The sequence below is a fragment of the Anopheles cruzii genome, chromosome 3 (assembly GCF_943734635.1).
Source record: "Anopheles cruzii chromosome 3, idAnoCruzAS_RS32_06, whole genome shotgun sequence".
Lineage (NCBI taxonomy): Eukaryota > Metazoa > Arthropoda > Insecta > Diptera > Culicidae > Anopheles > Anopheles cruzii.
Window position 1 is genome coordinate 787678 of NC_069145.1, and position 21561 is coordinate 809238.

At 51.9% G+C, this 21561-nt stretch overlaps 1 protein-coding gene across 1 annotated transcript; it reads right to left on the reverse strand.

The window, feature by feature from the left end:
* Window positions 1–839: 839 nt before the first annotated feature.
* LOC128273513 (ras-specific guanine nucleotide-releasing factor 2-like) lies at window positions 840–19194 on the reverse strand. The gene is made up of 21 exons (XM_053011493.1): window positions 19105–19194; window positions 18872–18940; window positions 18599–18766; window positions 15994–16100; window positions 15565–15712; window positions 14696–15188; window positions 14110–14532; window positions 13892–14012; window positions 13461–13801; window positions 12402–12770; window positions 12019–12345; window positions 11236–11933; window positions 10977–11095; window positions 9932–10117; window positions 5179–5199; window positions 3579–3933; window positions 3399–3496; window positions 3209–3328; window positions 2973–3135; window positions 1104–1301; window positions 840–1028 (listed from the first exon to the last, which is right to left on the reverse strand). Exons 1-21 carry the CDS (start codon window positions 19192–19194, stop codon window positions 840–842), a joined length of 4803 nt encoding a protein of 1600 aa, XP_052867453.1.
* Window positions 19195–21561: the final 2367 nt, after the last annotated feature.

Genomic DNA, 21561 nt, shown 5'->3' on the forward strand with positions numbered 1-21561 from the left:
CGTTGCCGGATAATGCCGGAAACACCGATAAATCAGCAGTGCCAACGTTCGAGCGCACAGATCGTGTAAGGATTGGGCTCAAACTTGGCGGCTCCGTACCCAGAGGCCCTAAGGGAAGCTTCTCTGGATGCACTTCTAATAACTTTCCGTCCGGTATTCAACGAGAATCCCACATCAATCTTTAAGGGCCGAGCGCAACACACTAGAAAGCACAAAGGGGCAGCGCTGGACCAACCCGTAAATGGGGTCCTTCATGCAGCGGCGAAAATAGCTCGCACCGTTAGCTCGCAGCCCCGGTATGGCGCCAGAAGTGCACGGGGCTGCTAGGTAATAAATCCATCATCGTCCAGCTAGCTAACGATGCGGAACTACTTCGCCCGGAACTACTTTTGACTGCTGATGGATCTGATTTCCGGAGTCAGATACCGTGGCGTTTATAAGGGCCGCTGGCTCGGGCATGGAGCTCCCGGATCACTATGCAAATGCAAACGGGGTAATCCGATGATATTGACAAAGATTTATTGCAGTCATTGCCGAAGCTGCAAAGTTTCCACCCAACCCATCTTTGGATGCATCTTTGGAACGTTTCACTAATACGTAGGCAAAAAGTGGGCATCGTGCGTATCGTATCGGTTTGTAAAATTTCGCTCCCATCGTATTAAGAGTAACTGTTCGGGTAACTATTGCACTTACCGGTTTTGGAACGGCAGCGCGCCTCGTGGCTGTTCCGGTCACGCGCAACACGACAGGTAAGCTGGGGGGGGTGGAAGGTAGAAACTGCACAACATGTGGTCGATGGCTTCGCCGGACGGTTGGTAGCTGCGTGTCCACGCGCAGGATTAAACATTGGCCGTGTTCGGTGCACTGAGACGGGAACTTCGCGGTTCGATCTGCAGTGATTTGTGGTACAATTCGTCGTCGTCCAGCAGCAACGATGTATCCAGGAGGTAGGATGTAACTTTCGGTATGTGATCGATTTTGTACGGCGTCTGTTGGAAGTGGCGTATCTCGCGTATGACGTGGGCAATCTGAAATTGAATCGCAAGTCACAACCCACGTGTCAGACATCCGATGGGACCGGTCGATAGGTGGACGGGACGCACCATACGCATTTTGGAGAAGTTCAGCAACCCATCCGGTGTAAAGTCCGGTGTGCCCTCCTCGATGAAGGACAGGTCGGTCAGATACATGCCCAGGTACGGAATGCAGGGCGGATCGCACCGATGCAGGGCCTCGCGCATCACACGAAACCTGCCATCCGAACACACCACCGCCTGCAGTTTTGTGATTGTCGATTTGATCTGAAACAGGATCGAGCGGAAGTAAATAAACCGTGACACGACGGCGTGGCCGGCACAAATTGAGAGGACCGTTTTATGCTTCAAATTTTGCACACCGACGTGCACGTCTTATAAAATAATGAAACTGCTGTGCCCTCAACTCGAGGCCATCGGTTGGCCAAATAAGCAGAAAAAACCGAACGAACCGACGGGATAGTTTGTACCGGGTCGTCCTGCCGGCTACAGCCAGGAAGTCTACTGCATCGACGTCCGTGAAGACAACCTCAAAAACCCGTCAGCAGCACCAGCACCAGTGGTGTCTTATATTGAGTGCCCAGGAGATGAGCTTTTAAGTCCCTTCCTGATGCAGGCCAGAAGCAAATATCCTTCTCCCGGCCGAAGCATTGTCGATTTAGCGCCATGCTCGGAGGTGCGGAAGTAAAGTTCATCATAATAAAAATAAATAGCACAATCGTAGCGCACACGAAACAATAGACTAGCCGCATAGCTGGTAGCTGGCCGTTTGGCACCGGGTTTGCCCGGCGAGAAACACGTTCTGGAAGCGGTCCAGCTCGCCCGAAATCACGCCCGAAACTCGGTTCCTGCCGTTGAACGAAGAAGCTAATTCGTTTCTGTTCCGTACACGTCGACAGCAACCATCGTTCGTACGGTTAAAATAAATTCCCCACAGAGGGGGCCACAGCTTGGCCGATCGTTGAACCGATAAGTGAATCAATAAAAAAAAATAAGATCGGAGCTCACACGGACCACTAATGGACCGGGGGCGCACCTTTTCCTGTGAGTGAGTGTACTTAAAAATATCGATTTACTCCGGCGCGAAGTTCGAAGAAAAGCCACTTACTTCGTCATCGCCTCCCAGGATTAGGCCGCAAAATTTACAAAGCAATTTAACTTTCTCTTCCTTCCGTGGTACATATTCCACCGAAGACTCCGTCGCCTTTTTCCACGCGATTTCCACTTGCGCCAGACTTTGTTTTCTTGGATTTTAATGGAAAGTCAACTTTTCTTCCAAATCCGTCGGGCCCTGCACGGTCCTGGTTCCGAAACAACTCCATCCTGCCATCCGTACGGTGGCGGCGGATCGCTGCTTCCGCTAATTGAAATAACGACAATGTAATTCTCTGGCGGCAGCTGTTTAAAAAACGGTGCGTTTCGCGCGTAAACATAAGCCGAACGTACGAGAACTCACATACGCCAAAAGGCGCACGGTACCTGGGCCATGTGGCCTGGAATCGGGGGCAGTGGCGCAATAAGACATATCGCCGTCCTCCACGGTAAAGCGGATTTTTGTCCGTGCTGGTGGTGGTGGTAATGCTTGTAGAAACGTGACAAGGACCTTCCGGTCCGCGGAGCACCGCTAACACGAGGTTGTTGATTTGCGTTCCTACCAGCGCGGCCGTTTTCATAATGTTTTCCGAAGCGCAACGCCATGCCGTGCTGTGGTAATATTTTTATCCCACTCCGAGCCACTTCCGTTTCCGTTTTTTGGCACTGAATTTAAGAATTGTTTGAAGAAACAATTCCCCCGCAAGAAAACATTCCGTGGAGTGGAGTTTTGAGGCGGAAAATGTTTCCGTTCGGTTCATTGTTTGCCGACAACTTTGGGGCAACAAGGAGTATTTGCTTGAGGGGGAAAAACAGGACGGGGTTCTACGGCTGCTAATGACTCACTGTTCTAGGTACTTTGTCCCAGGTTTTCTTCAGCCGATAGATGGCTGCGTTCGTGAAGGCCGCACAGATCTGCAGGACCCCGTTGAAGTTGTGCAAACACCGGCAGATGTCCGCCACGGCTGTCCACTTCTCGATGGCCGCTACGCGCGCCGCCATATTGCTCCTGTGTGTTGAAGGAAGAATCGAATGTTCCGACATTAGTAATTCCCGATCCCCGCCAACCTCGCTATACCGACCTCGTAACGATTTCCGAGCAAACTAATCGTGAACCGTCGTTGAACCGTTTCGTCATAAGAATGATATGTTCCGCACGGGACTTTTTGTCCGACTTCATCCAGGCCTGGCCCAGGAATTCTCTGCGGGGCGGGGGGACAGAGAGTCACCGGATTGATCACGGGGTGCGCAGGGGACGACCGCGGTACTTACTCGCTCCGAATGGCCAAGAATATCTGGTGGTCCAGGTAGGTCATCTGTTCCGCGATTTCCAGCGCCGACAGCGTCTCGATACTTTCCTTGCTCGGAGTCTGTACGGTGGAGAGCGGAAGCAGTCGAGAAGGGTAAGATGTGGCGTCCCAGTCCCACCCCGGATCCCAACCTAAGACTGACCTGTGGTGGCGTCAGCAGGATCTCCAACTGTTGCTTCCCGCTGTCGATGTCGTCGCGGCAGAGCAACCGCAGCAGCTGGGATGCGGCCCGGTGCTCAGTGGGCAATAGGTTGGGACTGCAGGTGATGTCGTCCAGGAACGCTATTGTCTGACTGCGCAGCGCCGCATCCTGCTCGAAGTCCTGGAAGTGCTTCGACACCCAGTGCCGCAGCACGTTCAGCACCCGCATCGTGGCCGGCGAGCTGACGACGGATTCTTTTCGGTTCCTAGCTTCCACCTCGGGGGGCTCGTCCCGGGGGTTGCTGGAAGCTGAGGTAGCGATAGCGAATGCCGCCGCCGCCGTCGACGTGCTACTCCTTGATGGTGGTGCATAGGGCACGTGTGTTACATTGCGTCGATCGAGTGGGTTACGGAGGGCGTTATTTAGGCGAAAGTTTAGTGGTTTTGTTATGTTTTGTTGGGCGAGATGTCGCGTACAATCGCGAGAGAAGATGAGCGAGTTAATGAGTGGGGACGATTTGAAGTCGGGTCATGGATTGGATGATTGTGTTAGGCGATGGATGACGTTGACAAATTCCTCGTCCGCAAGGAAAGCCCAAAAGAAATTGCCAAAGCTCCAGCTAAACATCTTTATCAAACAGCATCCGTGAGCAGGTGCGGTGTGGTTTTGTGGTCGGCACGGCGTAGGTGACACATACGGAATTGCTCAAGTAGTTCCCACACACACACACGGTTCACACCTCACCCCGAGGGAGCTCGGCGCGTGCGGGAGGTTGATTTATTCTCACAGGTGATTACGGGCGCAACAGCCAACGCCCCGCACGCACGTGTTGCCCAACATAAATCATCCCGCTGGTGGACCCGGTGATGGCGGACGCGTGGTGGAAAGATTGCGTCGCCAGCTTCATTACTATTCCTGGCAGAGGCTGCAGGCTTGGCCGGATTGGAAATGGCTTCCCTCGGGGCGCGACACATCTTCATCTTCACCCCGGCGAGAGAGCGAGTAAATAAAATATGTCAGTCAAGTTTGTTATGATACCGCGACCTCGCACACGCTTGAGGTTTGCCCCCGCACGCCACTGGGTCATACATTATGTATTCCGGTGGCCGTTCCATAGGCCGAGAGCTTGCTGGCCGATTAATCGCCTGAAACATCCTTGCGAGCTTGCTTGGCTTGGCTTTCCACTTCAACAGCCAATTAATGCGTGACGTCGCCGTCATCGTTTATTAATCACTGATTCCTGCTCCCTGGCCGTACGGGCCATTTTAATAGCCAAATTGTCCCTGCCGTCGCCGAATTAACTAATTTGATAGATATCCTAATTTGAGTGCTTCTGGGAAACGGTCAAACGGCAGTCAAAATTGGATTTCCCCAATCGTGATGCCAGAGTTTAAGTAGGCTGTGATGTCAATCGAAATTTTGACATACGATGGAGGCGCTAGCGACGCCCAGTAGCTAGGACCATTTAACGAGTGAATGTTAATAAAAAAACCGCAGTAGACATGTTTCTAAACCAAAACAAGACCTATGTCATCGGAAAGGCAGCTTCTTGAATGGCGAAACGAATGAGGAATGTTGTGGATGTCGGGCTTTAACCTACCATAGCGGATCTGGTCCCATGCTGTGTGACCCCAACCGATCCGCAGCGTTGTGGAAGGACCCGGCAAAAATCAATAACCGCCAGCGAGAGCAACGCCACGCGACCCCCGCCATATTTGCGCCCATTTTCAATTGGACGTCATCAATTTCATCGTTCGGAAAATTGATAATAAAATGGGTGGCGAAGAAGCAAATCCCCCCGAGTGCACGTACGCATCGGCATCGGCAGTGGTCGGCACAAGCCCGGGCACGATTATGGCATTATGAAGATGATGTTGATTATTTGGCAGACCCATAATGGAAGCGGCGAAAGCAAAATGTAAGACCCGGGCGCACCATAAAAGCCGCACGTGAAAAGGGATTTTTTTATGAGCGGGTTCAACCATTACCGTATCACCGGCGGCGGCAGGTCCGGCCGTCCGGGACCGTGTTAGTTTCAGGTGGGCAGCACGATAAGACCGAGATTGGACCACGGGAATTTCCGGCGGAACGTTTTTATGACCCAAACCAAGGTCCCCATCGGCCGCAGTGGCAGAAACATTAGTCCATGGGTGTGTGTGCGTGTGTGTGTGTGTGTGAGGGTCATTTCGACAGGGGACGTTTGTTGCGAATGAGTTATCGTCAACCCGGGGACCCCGAGAGGAGAGGATACGTGAGATATATGCAAGGTTTTTTTTTTGTTTGCACCGTTGGGACAATAAAAACCCGGATTCCAGATCGTCCGACAGGGATATGGTTGATCCGCACAGGAATGCCGAATATTGCGGCCCCCGGAATCGACAGGACAGACGGGACGAGAGTGTTGCAACATATGAGCATATTTTTTCCATTCCGTTACATTCGTGACGTCAACGTCCACGTCGTTGAATGGTTGTTGAGTTTGTGGTGCCCCACATTGGCATTGGCATTACATTACAGCCACATTATGTTCCGTTCAACAATGGAGACAAAATTCCGCATTGTGTTTGTATCACCAACCGAAAGTTGTTTCAAATGTTCAACCATTTTCATGGAAAATGAGGTGGAACAGTTCGCCCATCCCGGCCGTGCCAAACGATGATTTTATCCACCCGCAACACAGCGAGTTTAAAAAGGATCCCACCGGAAGATGAGCGAGTTTAGGAGATGTGAGAAAATAATGGATGAGCGAGGATAATCGACAATCGGGTAGGTGATGGTTGGATCGGAACGGGGGCGGGATGATCCGGGTCAACAGAGGCGAGAGCAAAGCACGTCGAACGAGCCGAGGGAAACGAAAACGCGTAGCGCATACATTCGCATGACCACAACCAACCAGACAGACAGAGATTCAAAAACCAAAGAGATCGGAACACAAACAGAAACAGACAGATCAAACAAACAGACAACAGAGCGAGAGAGAGAGAGAGAGCGATAGACAGGACAGATGAGGACGAATAAATTAGGTCCACGGACCGACCGACCGGTCGTCGATCCGACCGTCATCGGGACGTTAAAAAAACAGTGGGTTCGGTTTAGATTCAGACAGGAAGCCGCAGGACACGGGACGATCGATTGCGGCGTGCCGAGTGGTTCCCAACGATTCGACAGTGAGTGAAGGGATTGAGGCCACGGATGAGCACGAGGTTAGCAAGACGGTGAACAGTATGAGACAACACGAGTAAGAAAACACGAAGGAACGAAAAGGTGTACGAGTGACGAGAGTGACGAAGGGATGATCGTAGTAGGGTATGATATGGTTTTTGTTCGATTTAATTATCATGTTTATCCGGATTTGTTGCGCGAGTTTTTTGATTGATGTTGCACAATTGGCGTTTGCAGAGGTTACAGAATGCACAAAAAGAAGACAGACGCACAAAAAAACACATCCATAACACCATCACAAACGGTATCCGAGCAAGTGAGTAACACATTCAAAGAGAGATGAAAAAGAGAAAGAGAAAAACATAGTAAGTAAAGAGTGGTAAGGAGAGACAGAGAGAGGGGGATAGAGAGAAAGAAAGCGTAAGAGACAGAGTTACAGCGTTTTTTTAGTGTGTAAAATAGAAAGAAAGTATTTGCATATAAAACGCACATGGTCCACTTAAATTATGGCGTTCAGTTTGTTTTCGGACAGGTTGTAACGAGTGGCCGCTTCCCATTCTTCCTTCCGCAACGTATCCAAAGATTAAGCCAAGCCAAGTGGTGGGTTCCTTTTCATTTTTCCTTTAATTTGCCGCTGCTGGTGCCGTGTAAATATCCTTCCGCTCTAACCGGTCGCTAATTGCAGGCGAAGGTTGTGCAAATTGGCAGCCATTTAAAGTACGGTTCTCCGGCCCCCAAGCGTGCGACCTCGACACCGACTAAATAGGACCGGAGGAAGTTCATACATCACCCTTGGAAATACATTAGCCCTAAATCTTCATCAATCTCCGATAGTGACCGCTCCCGACCGGAGCTTTCGGTGCGTACCGGGGCACCTCGTCGCGTCGCGCCTTCAACCCTTTTGTCGTGGTTCCATGTCACTTGGAAAGGGGCCCCGGTAGGGAGGTCCTTCCCGCGGTATGCAACCACACACACGCACGCAAGAGCGCGGCCAATGCGGAACGGACCTTGTTTCGATGGGGAGCACAAGATTTATGTAGCAAAATACGTTTTCATCGTTCCGATTGCTATAAATCTTCCGGCAAAACGATGGGCCATACTCTGGGCTTCTTACTACATTATTCCCGGTGGCCGGATAACTACATGGAAAACTAAGGAGCAAAAAAAACAGCAACCTTCGCCTGCTTCCGCTACGTTTTCCGAGCGCAAATGATATACTCGGGAAAACGGCCAGGCCAGGCCCGGGACGTGCGAGAAAACGTTCTTCTTCCAACGAGTTTCCATTTCTTGGCACGATCGTTGCCCAAGATTTGAACCATGGTGTGGGTCTCTGGCAAAAGGACATGTTACAAATTGTATTGCAATAACACTGGGCACGCTTCCCTTCAGTCGCTGGGGAGTGTCCTTTCGTGGCCCGGTTGGCCCAAGAAGAGTGCATTGTAGACACTATCTTCCACCCTGTGGCAACCCCGTTCTGTGCACGGTGTGAGCAACAGGAGCAAATTGAATCATATCGACCCGATGGAGTGCCTAGGAAATCATCGGCCACAAATAATGGGATCCGACCAGCCGGCTTATTCACCATTGTTGAATTGAATTGGTTGAAACTTCCTGCACACTTTAATTGTCCCTGTTTGCTGTTTTCATAATCCATCGCTGGAAGCAGCTCTTCACTAAACGTTTCCTATGAGAAATCAACCAAACTGAAACTAGCATCAAATGCTCTTTCCCCAAACCAACCAAAACACGTCGTCCCCAAAGTGGCCAGTTCTTTGCCCTGAACAAATCAGCATCGCATGTTCAACAACGTCGTGCGGATAAGAAGCCATAAATCATAAATTGTCGGAAACAGGAATACGTAAACAGTGTTCGCACGGACAACGGCAAGCACACGCAAGCAAAAACGCACCAACCACAGAGGAGACCCTCGCACTCTATCACTTGCCACATGTAAGCCCCGGCCCGTGTCGTTGCGTCGTGAGATGTCGCTTTTTGTGCCACAATACTCCAGCTCCAGCTCCACTGTGCAGTGCCAGCAGTTCCGACTGCTGCTGCTGGCAGTCGCTTCTTGCCCGGGTTGATCGAGAAAGTGCTTACGCCTTCGCTCCGCCTTTACGACCGCCGACCCCATCGCTCAAGGACGATACACAAAACACAGCCACCGAGAGCATGTGTTTGCATATGAGCCCGACGTGTAATCCAAGCTGGGTTTTTCACAACTACTGCCATCGGGGGGGGCGTAAGGAGGTTTGCTTACGTGAAAACATGTCACATGCGATTGTCTTTTCACCAGCCCTTAATACAGCGAAACAGGGAACAGCGGGTTCTGGTGGAGCTGAGTGTGCCAACATATTTCAAGATTAAGCTGCCACGCAGCATTCGGGAGGAGGGAGGAATGGCAATTGTCATCATTAGCAACGCAAGGCTAAAGCCTTTTTTCCCGTTCGTGGATCCGGCGGCAGACTCTCAGACTTTGTTATGCTAAACCATCGACAAAGTGAAGAGACACCGCAATTTGAATAGATTCGCGATTTCCGACCCAATTGAGAACATTCCCATGATGGTTCGGGTGGGTCGTGAAATTTAACACACCCGCCATTCATTTCCATATTTTTATGAAGATGTATTTAGCAAGCAAGCAACGTTGCGTGTGGCTTTATCTTTGGATACGTTGGATAGAAAGCATAAACGGTGGTCACAGGTCAGTAAGCGGCTCCCGGTGAGAGTATGTCAACTGAAGAAACAGATTAAAAAGCCGACAACGATCAACACACCACCAGAGACCGGACCCCGGTCTCCGGCACGCAAAACAGTCCAGAGCAGGGAACGAAAGGACTAATGCAAATGCGGTCGCAAAGTAAACACATTTCGCACGAAACGTTTGTAAACACAAAAAGGAACATGAATATTTTCACCGCAAAATAACAAAACAAACGAATCGAAAGGCATAATTGTGGAGCACAAAATCAGAAAAGGGATCAGACTTTGACATCAAAGTACACGACAGTTATAGGGAAGCACCCGCGCAGTAGGCGCCGCAGAGCACCGCAGAGGCCGTCGATCCAAAGCACATGTCGCGGGTGATGCGGGGGCAATGCGGGGTGCGGGGAAAATGGCCGTGGTGGCCGTGGCTTCGGGCTTCGGGAAAACGATTGGAAGAGTAGCGGCTGAAGGAGAACGGCTGCGTTTACCTGCGTTGCGACTGGCGGTAGGAAGTGATTACTACGCCTACTTTACTGGAGCAGTGAGGAACGTGATCGTGCTGCATGGAAGCTCGGGACGAAATGGTGTTGAGCGATACGCCACCCAGTGACCCGCGGGGGGTGGTGAAGATCGAAGTGGCCATGTCGTCGTCGCTTTCGGAAAATCGCCGTGTGCTGAGAATGAACGGTGAAGAAACGGATAAAGAAATGCACAGGAGGAACACGGGACGTGGGACGTGGGGACAGACAGACAGGCAGGGGAAAGGTGAGGTGAGGTTTGGTGAGCAAGTCAGCTAGGGGGAGAACAGTGCTCGGGGTCAAGCGGGGCTCAGGTCTGCGGTCAGGTCATTCTCAGATGGAATATCTTACACGAAAGGGAGATGAAGTTGGCTACTTGGTTGCTGGGGGGTTCCATGCCATGCCAACTAATGCGGACGACCGAAGCGCCGAAGTAACGCACCAAACATCCAAGTAACCGGCGTAACGGCGTAAGTAACTATCAATAAATTCCGAAAAAGCCTCTTAACACTCGGACTCGGACCACCGAAAGCCGGCCACATATACAAATCATCCAATGACGTACGGTGAGGGCGCAACGTCCAGAACAGACCGTTGGTCCTGGCGGTGGCCGTTGATTCCGCGTTCGCCGCTGGACATTACAAACAATCAAACAACCCACCAGGACACCAGCACGATGCACATCTGGGGTGTTGCCATGGTGCGTCCTAGGCCTACTCATAACTTAGTATACAATTAATCACACGGGTTCCTCGTCCGGAGCGCTCCTCATGGAAGGAAGACCTCTAAACGGGATGATTTATTCGACGAATAATTGTACGATGGATGTGGCGCGGCCAACATGGTCTAGAAGGAATGCCAGATAATTGGAACCTTTCACGTGGTACGTGGAACATACATAAACTGGACCGAACAACATCAAAGGATCGCGACCAACGGAGAGCAAAAGGTACACCGGACACCGGACAGAGCCTCGACAAACGGGCGGACACACACACCCACGTCCTGCACGTACCTGGAAGTGTCCCGGTCCCGCTGCGGCGTTCCGAACAGACTCTTGCGCTGCCGTTCCGGTGTCTTTGGGGCCGAGAATTTACGTGTGGTTAACCGGGGGCTGCTGGTGGTCTTTTCACTCTGCGGAGGGAACACAGGGAGAGCAGGAGCATGTCCATAAGCTGGTCGTTTTGTTTTCGGGGCCATTCAAATAAATAGTCTATGTGGCCAAGGCGCACGTGGCGTCTAATTTGCAATGGCGGCCGCCCCGGTGTACGCACCTTGCTGAACAAACTTCCGTCGCCATTAAGCTGCAGACTGTGGCGATGTTGGCAGAGGGCCGCATGCGGGATGGCAATGTTGTGGCCAACGCTCGGCCGCCGGTCCATCGGGAGCAGGTGGGGCGGCGAGATGCTCTTCGTCGAGGTGGCCGTCGTCGTTGTCGTGATCGTTACCGTGGTCGTCGTCGTGGTCGTCAGATAGGGTTGAGTTACGATTTTTTGACCGCCCACCTCGAGCCGGCCGTGCACGATGGCGGTGGTGGTCTGGTCGGTGGGCTTGCCGGGCAGGTGGTGTTGGTGCAGCGGGGACATCCCGTTCGGGTGCTGTCCGTTGGACGGGCTATAGCACGGTGTCGTGGTCACGGTCGGCGGTGTCGGAGGTGTCAGCGGTGTTTTAATTTGTTGCTCCGGCTGCTGTCGGTCGAGGGCCATCGTCGTCGTGATGACTTCGTCCCCTTGGCTGGTGTCCGTCATGCAGATGGTGGGGGTCGCGGGAGGCACACCGTGCACCGTTGGGTGGGCTTTGGATAGCCTCGGATGGATGCGCTCCGGAAGCGGACTGGTCGGTGCTTTGCCGTACTTGAACGTCCCTTCCGTTGGCGTGTCGTCCGATTTGTCCTGCCCGCCGGATCCGGTCGATCCGACCAGCGTAACGCTGCTCAGGTTCGACGGGGACGATGGACCACTCATGGCCGTTTCTGGAAGTAACACGCAACAGTCAGCCTCTCCGGTCAGACGCAACGTCCCAGCGGGTTTAATGGTCCATAAACATGGGATAATCACCTGTCAAGGTGTCGGAGCTGCTGGACCCGGGCATCGTTTTCGGTATCACCAGGTACGAGTCGTCCTGCGGCTGCTGATGGATTTGATGCTGCGATTTACTTTGGATGTGTCCCGGCGCCGTCGGTTCGATCGGCTTTTCATCCGCCTTTTCGCTCGCGTGGTGCGCACTGTGGATTATGACCGGCCCTACCTGTTCCGGTATCCACGACAGCGTTTCCTGGTCGGTGCTCTGATGGCTCTGGTAGCCCCGGCGGGAACCGCGGAAGCGGAGACCTGTTGAGTCCCCGCTCATCGATCGATCCCGGTCGGCGCCTTCCGAGCAGTACCCTACACACGAGACATGAGACAGGATACATTCTCTTTCGAAAGGGGCAGAAACTCACCAGAAACGGAGCTAGCACCGGAAGTGCGTCGAGGAGAGGCGCGCCCATCCTGGTACGGGAGCTCCAGGAAGTCGGTCTGGTGCTCGCAGTCACACGGCGGCTCGACGGGCGGATCGTAGAAGACGCTTTTCAGGGCGTTCAGCACCGTCTCGCCGTCCGTGAACACGCGGTACGTGAGCAGAAAGGTGTTCAGAAAGTCTATCGATAAGAAGCGCAGGTCGGTAAGACGCTGCAGCAGGCGCTCCGGCGTGGCATATCGCACCTGCGGCAATTTGCACGAGTTCAGGGTCCGCGAGAACCGAATATCGACGTCGTCTTTGAACAGGCGCGGATCGGCGCGCAGCGCTTGGTGGCCTGCAAGAAGGGATCCTTCAAATCATACCCCCCGCATCGATCGGCCGGCCGGAAGACACATTGAGCATGCAACACACACACACAGAAGGGCCCATCCAGTGCCCGGGAACATTGAGAATAGAGAAAACGGTGTTAATTGACGGGGCAGTTTGGGGGAATTTCAGGCAACGGAAAACGGAACAATAACACATGGGCTGAAAAGTCTTGAGCCTAACACATAGCGCTAGATACACTGCTTCTTGATGGGATAAAATAACGTTCGAACGAAGCAAAAGCCTGAAAAGGGTTATTAGGACTCCGCTCCATCAGGAACAACAGTAAAACGTCCATCCGGACAACAATAACGGACATCCAAAAGAAATGGTAACACCAGAAAACTTTTTTAAAATTCTCAAAATCGTGTTGAATAATCGAAAAATTACAATGGATATTTGACAATGGTTGAAATATTGATCCATCGTCGTCCGACCTCAAAAGACCTCGTAGACCTCAAAAAACGCTCACCGGCAAGAAATTTTGTCCGAAGGAAGAGGTTACCACTAAAACTGAGGCCTACTTGGAGGCAAAAGATAAATGATTCTTCAAAAGAGATGCTGAAATGTTTTCGCTTCGCGTTTCCTTTCTTAATCTCGGGACTTTTCAGCCCATGCGTTGGTCACAACGGAACCAAAGTGGCCAAACCAAAAACACATCCGGCGCACGTACCTCCCGAGGAACCTCCGATCCCGGGCGACAGCAGCGAGTGCATGTGAATGTTGTCAAGGCATTGCGATATGTCACTGATCCACGCCTCCTTGTCCTGGATGGTCGGGGCCACCAGGTGTATGCCGTGGCGGGTGCCCGACTTCGACTCGACGAAGATTTTGAAATCCCGATTCCCGGCATTGACCGACTCCGTCACACTGAGCGTGCTGCCGCGTGTCGAAGCCGAACAAACGGACGATTCCTCGTCGTCGTGCTGCTCGCTCGGGTCCTCCACTAGCGTCGCGTCGGCCAACGGGATTTTCCCTACATCCGGCAGGAGATGCAACCGGCCGCCCGAAGTCCTGAAATTCAACGGCGCGCGAATTATTTCACCCAGTCGCTATGAAATATTTCACTCGGACACTGAAAGCTCCAACCGCAAGCCTACTTGCCTCGTTGCTATGATCATGTGGTTCGAGAAGAGGAAACATTGACGGACCGCATCGCGTTCACTTTTGAACGAAGCCAACCGACTGCGGATTCGGCCGCGCCCCGGCGGCACGGATAAGCTTCCTGCAACACACAGCAAAGCACAGCAAAGTGACAGCATTAGCACAGACACGGGACGAAGCTTACAGGGACGAAGCTTTTTCGTCCTCCAGGACATTACCTTGCCGCACAAACACCTGATTGACGTCGAGTAGTATGTCACAGCCCTCAACGATCATGCGCTCGACGGCCAGATTCTTGCGCAGGTTTTCCGTTTCCGACACCTCGTCGTGCATCTGGCGCGACAGGTCCTCGAGCTGCTGGCGCGCGTTCTGCAGGCTCTTGCGCTCCACGTGGTCGTGGGGTGTGTGGGCCAGCAGCTCGTGCAGCGTGATGATGTAGCGCGGGATCTGGTGCATCGGGTAGGTGAGGAACGTTTCGAGGCTGCGGCCCTGGCAGGACGGTTTCGCCTCCAGGCGCTTCAGCACGGTCGCAAAGTTGCCGTTGCTCTTGCACTCCGTCAGCACCTGCAGGCTGTAGTGGTGGTTCCGGACGTACTCCTGGTAGATGCTCAGCATGGGCAACAGCATGTCGAACAGATCGCCTAGAAATGTATTCGGAAAATTAAAGCTAATTTTATACAACAAGGCGAATGGGCGGAACGGGCGGGCGAGTGAGTGCGAGAACGGAAAAGAAGGGGGGGAGAGAAGCCGCATGCGTCCGCTCGGGTGCCGGGTGTTTGCTCGGCGGAGAAGAAGCAGTCTTACCAAGCACTAGCGTCGGCCACGACTCGAGCCGCGAGGTGAGGCCCTTCAGGAAGATCTGGTGCAGGAACAGGACCGTTTCGGAGTTGAGAAAGATCGAGTTGACGTCCTCGTGCGAGCAGGGCGGCCGCTTCGAGCTGGCCGCCATCTTGAACGGGCGCAGGAAGCACGCGACCAGCACCTCCAGCTGCTCCAGGTACTCCTCCTCGGCCTCGACCATGCTGAACACGAGGTGGTTCCGCTTCCGCATGCTCTCGGCGTGCGGCGACCGGATGTACTCCTCGACGATCTGCTTCCAGCGCCGTCGGCACAGCCAGCCGCGGAAGAAGCTCTGCACCTTCTTGATCTTGCGCAGCTCGATCGAATCCTGGACCGAGGCGCACAGGCCCGGCAGCGATCCGTGGTCGTCCTGTGACTCACCCGGCACACTGAAGCTTCCCCGTCCGACCGGCGTGGCCGAGTAGCTGGACCGGGTCTCCTTCCGTAGCACACAAATCTATTGGCCCGGGGAGAGCGTGAGAGAGAATGAGAAGAAGAAGAAAACGGAGCGGTTCCGTGCCGCGGCACGCGTCAACACCGGAAGCCAGCGGGGGAAGTCACAACAATAATTAGTTCTTAAGTGTGCTTTCACCCCCGTCCGCTCGGCAAACAACCCCCCGTCATCAATCGCCCGTTCCCTGACGGGAGTTTACCCACACAGACCACAAACCGGGGCTTCCGGGAAATCTTCCGGCCAACTTCCGTCGGACGGAGAAGGAAAACCGGGAACAGCACGAAAAACGAAAAACAACGGCGATTAATGGCCATCCTGCCGCCGGGACCCCGACGTGGCTCACTCATACACAAAACGGTTCACTCTCCCTCTCGCTTACCTCGGCCCGAAGCTTCCGTATTTCCGAGGCCAGCTCCTCGCACTGCTGCGTGTACTGCCATTTGGCCGTTTTCTCGCTCTCAACCACTTGCAGCAGATGGACGTGTTTCTGCTCGAGTTCCTCCTTCTGGAGCAGCAATTTGTTGAAGCTGTCGTCGCGTCGCGGTCGCCCGGGAAGCACACCCGTGCGCCGGCCCCGGCACACAAATGCAATACAAATATACGGAATACGTGAGTGAATGGGCGGGTCCTTACACACGCTACGAGTGCACTAATTAAAGCGACGCGACGAATGCAACTCTTAACATTTTAATTCGGTCGGTCAGTATGTATGTTTGCTAATGGATCTCAAGCTCGTCGTCAAATGGATTTGGTGTAGAAAAGCCCGTTCAACAGGCTGATTAGCTTTGTTAGGCGTCTAACGAATTACCTCGCTTCCCGGATGGCGATGATCCACGATGAGCATTCGGATTCGGTGGCCGCGCGCAGTTCGTACTGTCGCTGGTTCTCCCGCCGGTAGCAGATAGTGAAGCAATGCTGTCCGAAAGAAATGATGTGACGCGAAAGTCAGTTAGTAAAGTATTGTAAAGTTTAACAGGCGGTGTCTGATAATGTTAAAATGTTCAATCGGCCACTTGCTACTCGCTTCGGTTCACCGTCCTTCCTGCTTATCGAATTATCTGTTGCCAAGGATCACGAATCGGCGGCGGGGAGTTTCGCAAACTTTGGCACATTCTTGGGACCAATCTAATGGTGAATGTTCGGTGGCATAAATTGAATAAAATCATTTCGAATGTTTCGTCGAAAAGTTCGCCGCTCGTCGTTCCGCCCTGATTTGATTGATTGGGCGATCAAGACGATGAAAGAGGCAACATTTTTTCAACTGCTTTCGGAGCGGAACTTCTCGGAAGTAAAGTGTTTGAAAAATCCGGAACTGGAACTTAAATCTCAGGCGGTGGGCAATACAAAGGCCCTGGTCAGAGAATTGTAAATTCTAAACAAAAACACACCATCAAATTAATATTACTTTAAAGTAGAAGAAAAAATAAAAACTTTGGGAAATTTGAACCGGCCGTAGAGTTCTAAATGTAATTGGGATTTAGCTGGAACTGACTGTTTTATTTGTGCCCTACTTGCCCTAATGGTAACACCGATTCAAAGTCCGTTAACGTCGGATGGTTTTCCGAAACTGAATGGCCCTGATGTGGCCCCGGTTCTTGGGTGCAGGCCTAATACTCATTATGCGACCGAAAACCTAGTGCGGTTCTCGTATTAAACTATTTCCAGCGCACAATCCTCGGCACGGCACGGCTTCGGCATCAATCCGCGTTCTGTGGCGTGAGTGTGATGAACGAGCGTGACTTTTTTATAGCTGCTGCCATCAGCGGCCACAGCATACAGAGAGCTCCCGAGAGGGAATGGGATTAATTATCTTCACTTTAACACCCGGTGCCCTCCGTGCTCTTGCCCCGCCCCGCTAGCGTTTGCTCTCTAGCGTCCTCGGTCGGCACTTGAGGGATGAAGACGCGCTTTGCTACGGCTGCCATGATTATGGCCATCAGCACCATTACCCCGTGTCGGGCAGTGTGTTTGCATGTTTAGAGTGAATTAGCTTTTGGCCGGTCCCGGCAGCATGATTCGTGATTCTACAGGTCAAGAGCGGATTCACCGGATAAACTATTGGAAAGCGCAGGAAGGCTCACTAAACGGGTGGCCGTTAAAAGGCACGAGGCACGCCATTCAATGGGCCAATGAGGGACAACTTAATCGCATTCCACTCCCGAGGACGAAAGTTTGTCTCGATTTAGGCTCATGCTCAGGCTGTGTATAATTTTCAACTATTACTCGCGGAACTGATCAGTCCCGTCTACTGCCAGCATCAGGTCGAACTCGCCGGAAAGGTTATTCCTTTTTGGGGTTTTACTCTACTTGAAAGAAAGCTTCTCGGAAAAAGTCAACCCCCCAAAAACTCACGGGCAAACATCAAAAAGTGCACGAAATAAAAGATATTTTTAGACAATACGCCTTGTTTTCGCCGTGACGCTTTGATTCTTCTAATTTAGAGACCCACCCGGAGTGAAGTTCACGCGGCCGTGCACTCCGGGGTTGATGTATGGCAAGATTTTCGCTTTCACTTCACCCGGAGCGGAGGTCGAAGAAAGTCCCCCCCGTTTGGCCCACCATCCGGCGACGGGATGTCTTGCGACGGGCGGACAGCATAAGCCACCGAACCGTGGCCGACCATAAGACAATAGAGGGCGGTTCTGGCTCGTGCTTGTGCACCATATGTTTTATTCATGTAGATTTCTTATCAAGTTATCAACAGGCAACTGCCGGGGCCTGGTGTTGCTTCTGAAAAATCGCTGGTTAATCCGAGAGCATCGCCACTGGATGATCCCTCTTGTCGCTCGCTGTCTTGCCACCTCCTGTCCGTGCTCATTTAAGGCTCATGAATATCTGATTGGATGCTCCGTGTGCTTAGGCCACATGTCGAGCTCGGCCGGCGCTCACTTTTGATCGTTAAATAACTTCCGTTGGTCCACTAGCACCGAGTCAAAGATCAAAGCGTGATTTTGTATCAAAACTCAACACGGATAGTTTCTCCCACTACTAACTTCGGGCCGGCACCTAGCTTTAGTGCTAATAAAGCCGGTTCCTGCGTCGTACTTGGTTCCGACACACACGTACATCGAAACGTTTTATCGGCAAACCGTGGTGCTGCGTGTTTATCAAAATCAACCAGACCAGGGCAGACCGACTCTTTCCGGGTTGGTCAGGATGATGATCCCGACCCGAACAGTGATTGTAGTGCGCCTAGCGAATGGTTACGCGGGTCGTGCCGTAAACGAAACGAATGCCTCACGTGGCGGCAATAAAACGCGCAGGTGATAAATTTGTCTCATATATTAATTTTTCTATCCTCCCGCTGGCGGCGGGCAAATCTTGAGAAGGGTCTTATTAGCTCCCCGGGAAAACCTGCATTGTACCAAGATAAAGACAATCCCGTGAACACAAACCCCTGGGATGGGGCTTACCTGTAGTTTTTCCTCCTTGATAATTTTGGGCGTTTGGTTGGAGCTGCTGGATATGGGGGGTCCGGATATCGAGGGGGCTGAAACAAGCCGCTCACAGTAGCAGCCCTCCAGAAAGATTAGCCCGGAAGGCCGCGAAGATTGTTCTGATTCGTAGTAGAACAGCAGATTCTATCGAAGAAGGCGGACCAAACATAGCCGATCCGGATGGTCGAATTAGTGCCTCGTTACTGTTAAACCGACGGACGCCGTACGACCTCGGAACACCTTTCTTACCTGATAGAGCACGAACCATCGCATCTGCCATTTGTTGTTGTCTGACGTCCGTTTGTGTAGATAACCATGCTAGAATAGGGGGAAAATAAGTCGTTTTTAGTGTGAATCATATAATGTTGTTCATTCTGACTTTTGAGGACATTTATCACAGAACTAATCTTTGGAAAAAAGGTCCCTCATTAGGCAACTCCTGAAAGAAGATTGTCTGGCTTTTGTGCCTTATGAACACTTACCATCGAGTGATCATACTGCGCCCGATCGGACAGCATAATCAGCTGGTTTTCGTTCACACGCACGGACCGTTGCATTTTTGGGCTTAGCATTGGTCTACCGTTGAAATGGAACTTTCGTTCGACGTTGCTCTGACGGACTAAACGGACCCCAAACACTGCACGTGCGCACTGTTACATCACGAGCCTTGGCCTTGACGTTTTACATTATTAATGCTGTGCTCACTGGCGCTAACAGTTTGTTCTTCAATTATTCCGGCAACCCCGGAGTGGAGTTAAATTGATTATCGAATCAAATTACACGCAGCGAACTTCACGCGCCGTTTAGCGTTCCGGTACAAAAACTAAACATTTTGATGGCGCCTGGCGTTAACCCTCTTTTCTCCGGCTGTCGTCATGTGTTTGGAACAGTTTAGGATTTTTCACACAGGCCGCCGCATCACCGCTTACGCATGTATCTTGTGGCGTTGTTTGTGTTATTTGCGGAGCTACACACTCGCGAGTTGCATCTGTTGGACCCGGCCACCATCCACCGGTGCCGTTGAATCCGTTGGCTCCATTTTCACACAATGCCGTTTATTGTTTAATGGATTGTAACCGCTGTCACTGCTATCACACACAACGACACTGCGTCCGTCGCCGTCGGTCTGCGCACTTCCAACACACTACCCGGCCGCTGCTAGAGATTGATCAGGTTTGATGTCTTTCCCGCGTAATTGTCACGAGTAGTGGCAGCCCCGGCAGGCTGGCAGAGCCCAAGTAACAAGAACATGTCATTGTGTCGAGCAATGTTTCAGCCCCCTCGCCGCGCGCCCGTTGAAGCTCGCCCCTCGAAGGCCCCGAAGTTGCCCGGCGGCGGTGGCGGCCGGTCGGTGTGTCGGTCCTTGGACCCGACCCGGCCGCTGCTCGGCGGTCGGCGGTCGGTGTTTTATGTACGAAGAAGACGGGCGATCGCCCCCGGGGTCCTGGTTCGGGCGCTCGGTGCTCAGCAAATCATTATTTACCGCTCCGCTTGCCAAGCTCCGGTGGCCGCTGCTCTCGCTCGCTGCGCGTATCCCGCGCTAGCCCATACTATCCGGACACCACCAGGCTGGAGCAACGTGGAGAGAAGGCGCGTGGAGAAGAAAGTAGATAAATAATAAGCTTAATACACTGCCTTCCACCGAACCGACCGGTGGGTTGGGAACACCGAAAACTACAGGTCGCTCGGCCAAAAATTATATTTACAAGAGCTACGGCTTAATTGCATAAACACCAGACGCACCAGCGGCAGTCTAGTAAACAGCGCAATTTACGCCGTTGTTCAAATTGGGCCTGAAAAAAAAACGTTGCGAGAACGGTCCCGAGCACGGGTCTGAAGGGTACGTAAATTAGCTTTATACCGGGCTCGGGTTTTGAGCTTTCAAAGTTTAAGCCAAATTACGAATAAAAAAGAACACCCTCTTCAGAGTGTTCATTTTTCATAGCTTTTTTCAAACAAAGAATAAACAAAACAAAAACGGCTTACACTAACCACAAAGTAAAAAGAATTTGACGTTCTTGACGTTACTCTGACGTGAACAGCATAGTTTGAACATTCAATCGAAGTAGACATTGGACTTGCACTGGATGCGCATTGTTTAATGGAAAAATAATTAATCGCATGGAGTTTTCGTTAATAGCCAGCCACAAAATAAAAATAAACTAGATTTTTAACGGCCTTTGTTGAATGGTTCAAGAAGACGCTTTCGAGGAAGTTCATGCTAATTCAAATACACCAACACGAGAAAATGAATGGCCATGTTATGCTCTTTTGTGCTGCAGGATAATTCTTCTGTTTGTGTGTCGTGTCCTCTCTTCGTGGTCATGTACCAACGTCCCTGTCCTGTGCATCATCTACACGTGGGAGGCCGTGTGGGACAAAAGTATCTTTCCCTATCCTCTTTGGCCTAGCGAGGCAACCTTGACCTGAATGTCTGCAAAAATTGTGCCTACACAAAATAAAATTATACACATTGTACGCCACTCAGTGACGGGCTGAATCAATAGACAGCGTCATTAAATTATTCGCCGCGGTCGATACGTGTTTGTAGCTTTGGGAAGCCTGTCCTCTACGCCGCACACACATACTTAAGGTCAATCTGTAATGGTAGTAATCGAAAGTAGAGCCACCCACATGAGACCGATTAGCATTCGTGATGCCACGATTCGGCCCCCAGCGTTGGGCAATATGCTTCAATGCTTTCAATCGATAGTGGTGTGAAAAAGTGTCCCCTCCGGAGCAGTGCACGATGGAGACGCATGGTGGTTAATAAAAATGACATTTTGAATAGTTCCCGCATCCCGTTCCGAGCTGCCGGTGGGCCAGCGAGCGGGTTAATCTATTCCCTACGGATCGGATCGATTTTTTGCCTGATATCCGTATCCATAAAGAACGGCCTGTCACCGGTGAGTGGAGTGATATGTCCTGTTCAACGGTAA

Coding starts and splice junctions, on each gene's coding strand:
- LOC128273513 (XM_053011493.1), bottom strand. CDS start 19,194: ATGCTAAGCCCAAAAATGCAACGGTCCGTGCGTGTGAACGAAAACCAG. Junction 16,101..18,598: donor TCAAGGAGGAAAAACTACAG/GTAAGCCCCATC, acceptor TCTTTCGGACAG/CATTGCTTCACTATCTGCTA. Junction 13,802..13,891: donor CACATGATCATAGCAACGAG/GCAAGTAGGCTT, acceptor GTTGAATTTCAG/GACTTCGGGCGGCCGGTTGC.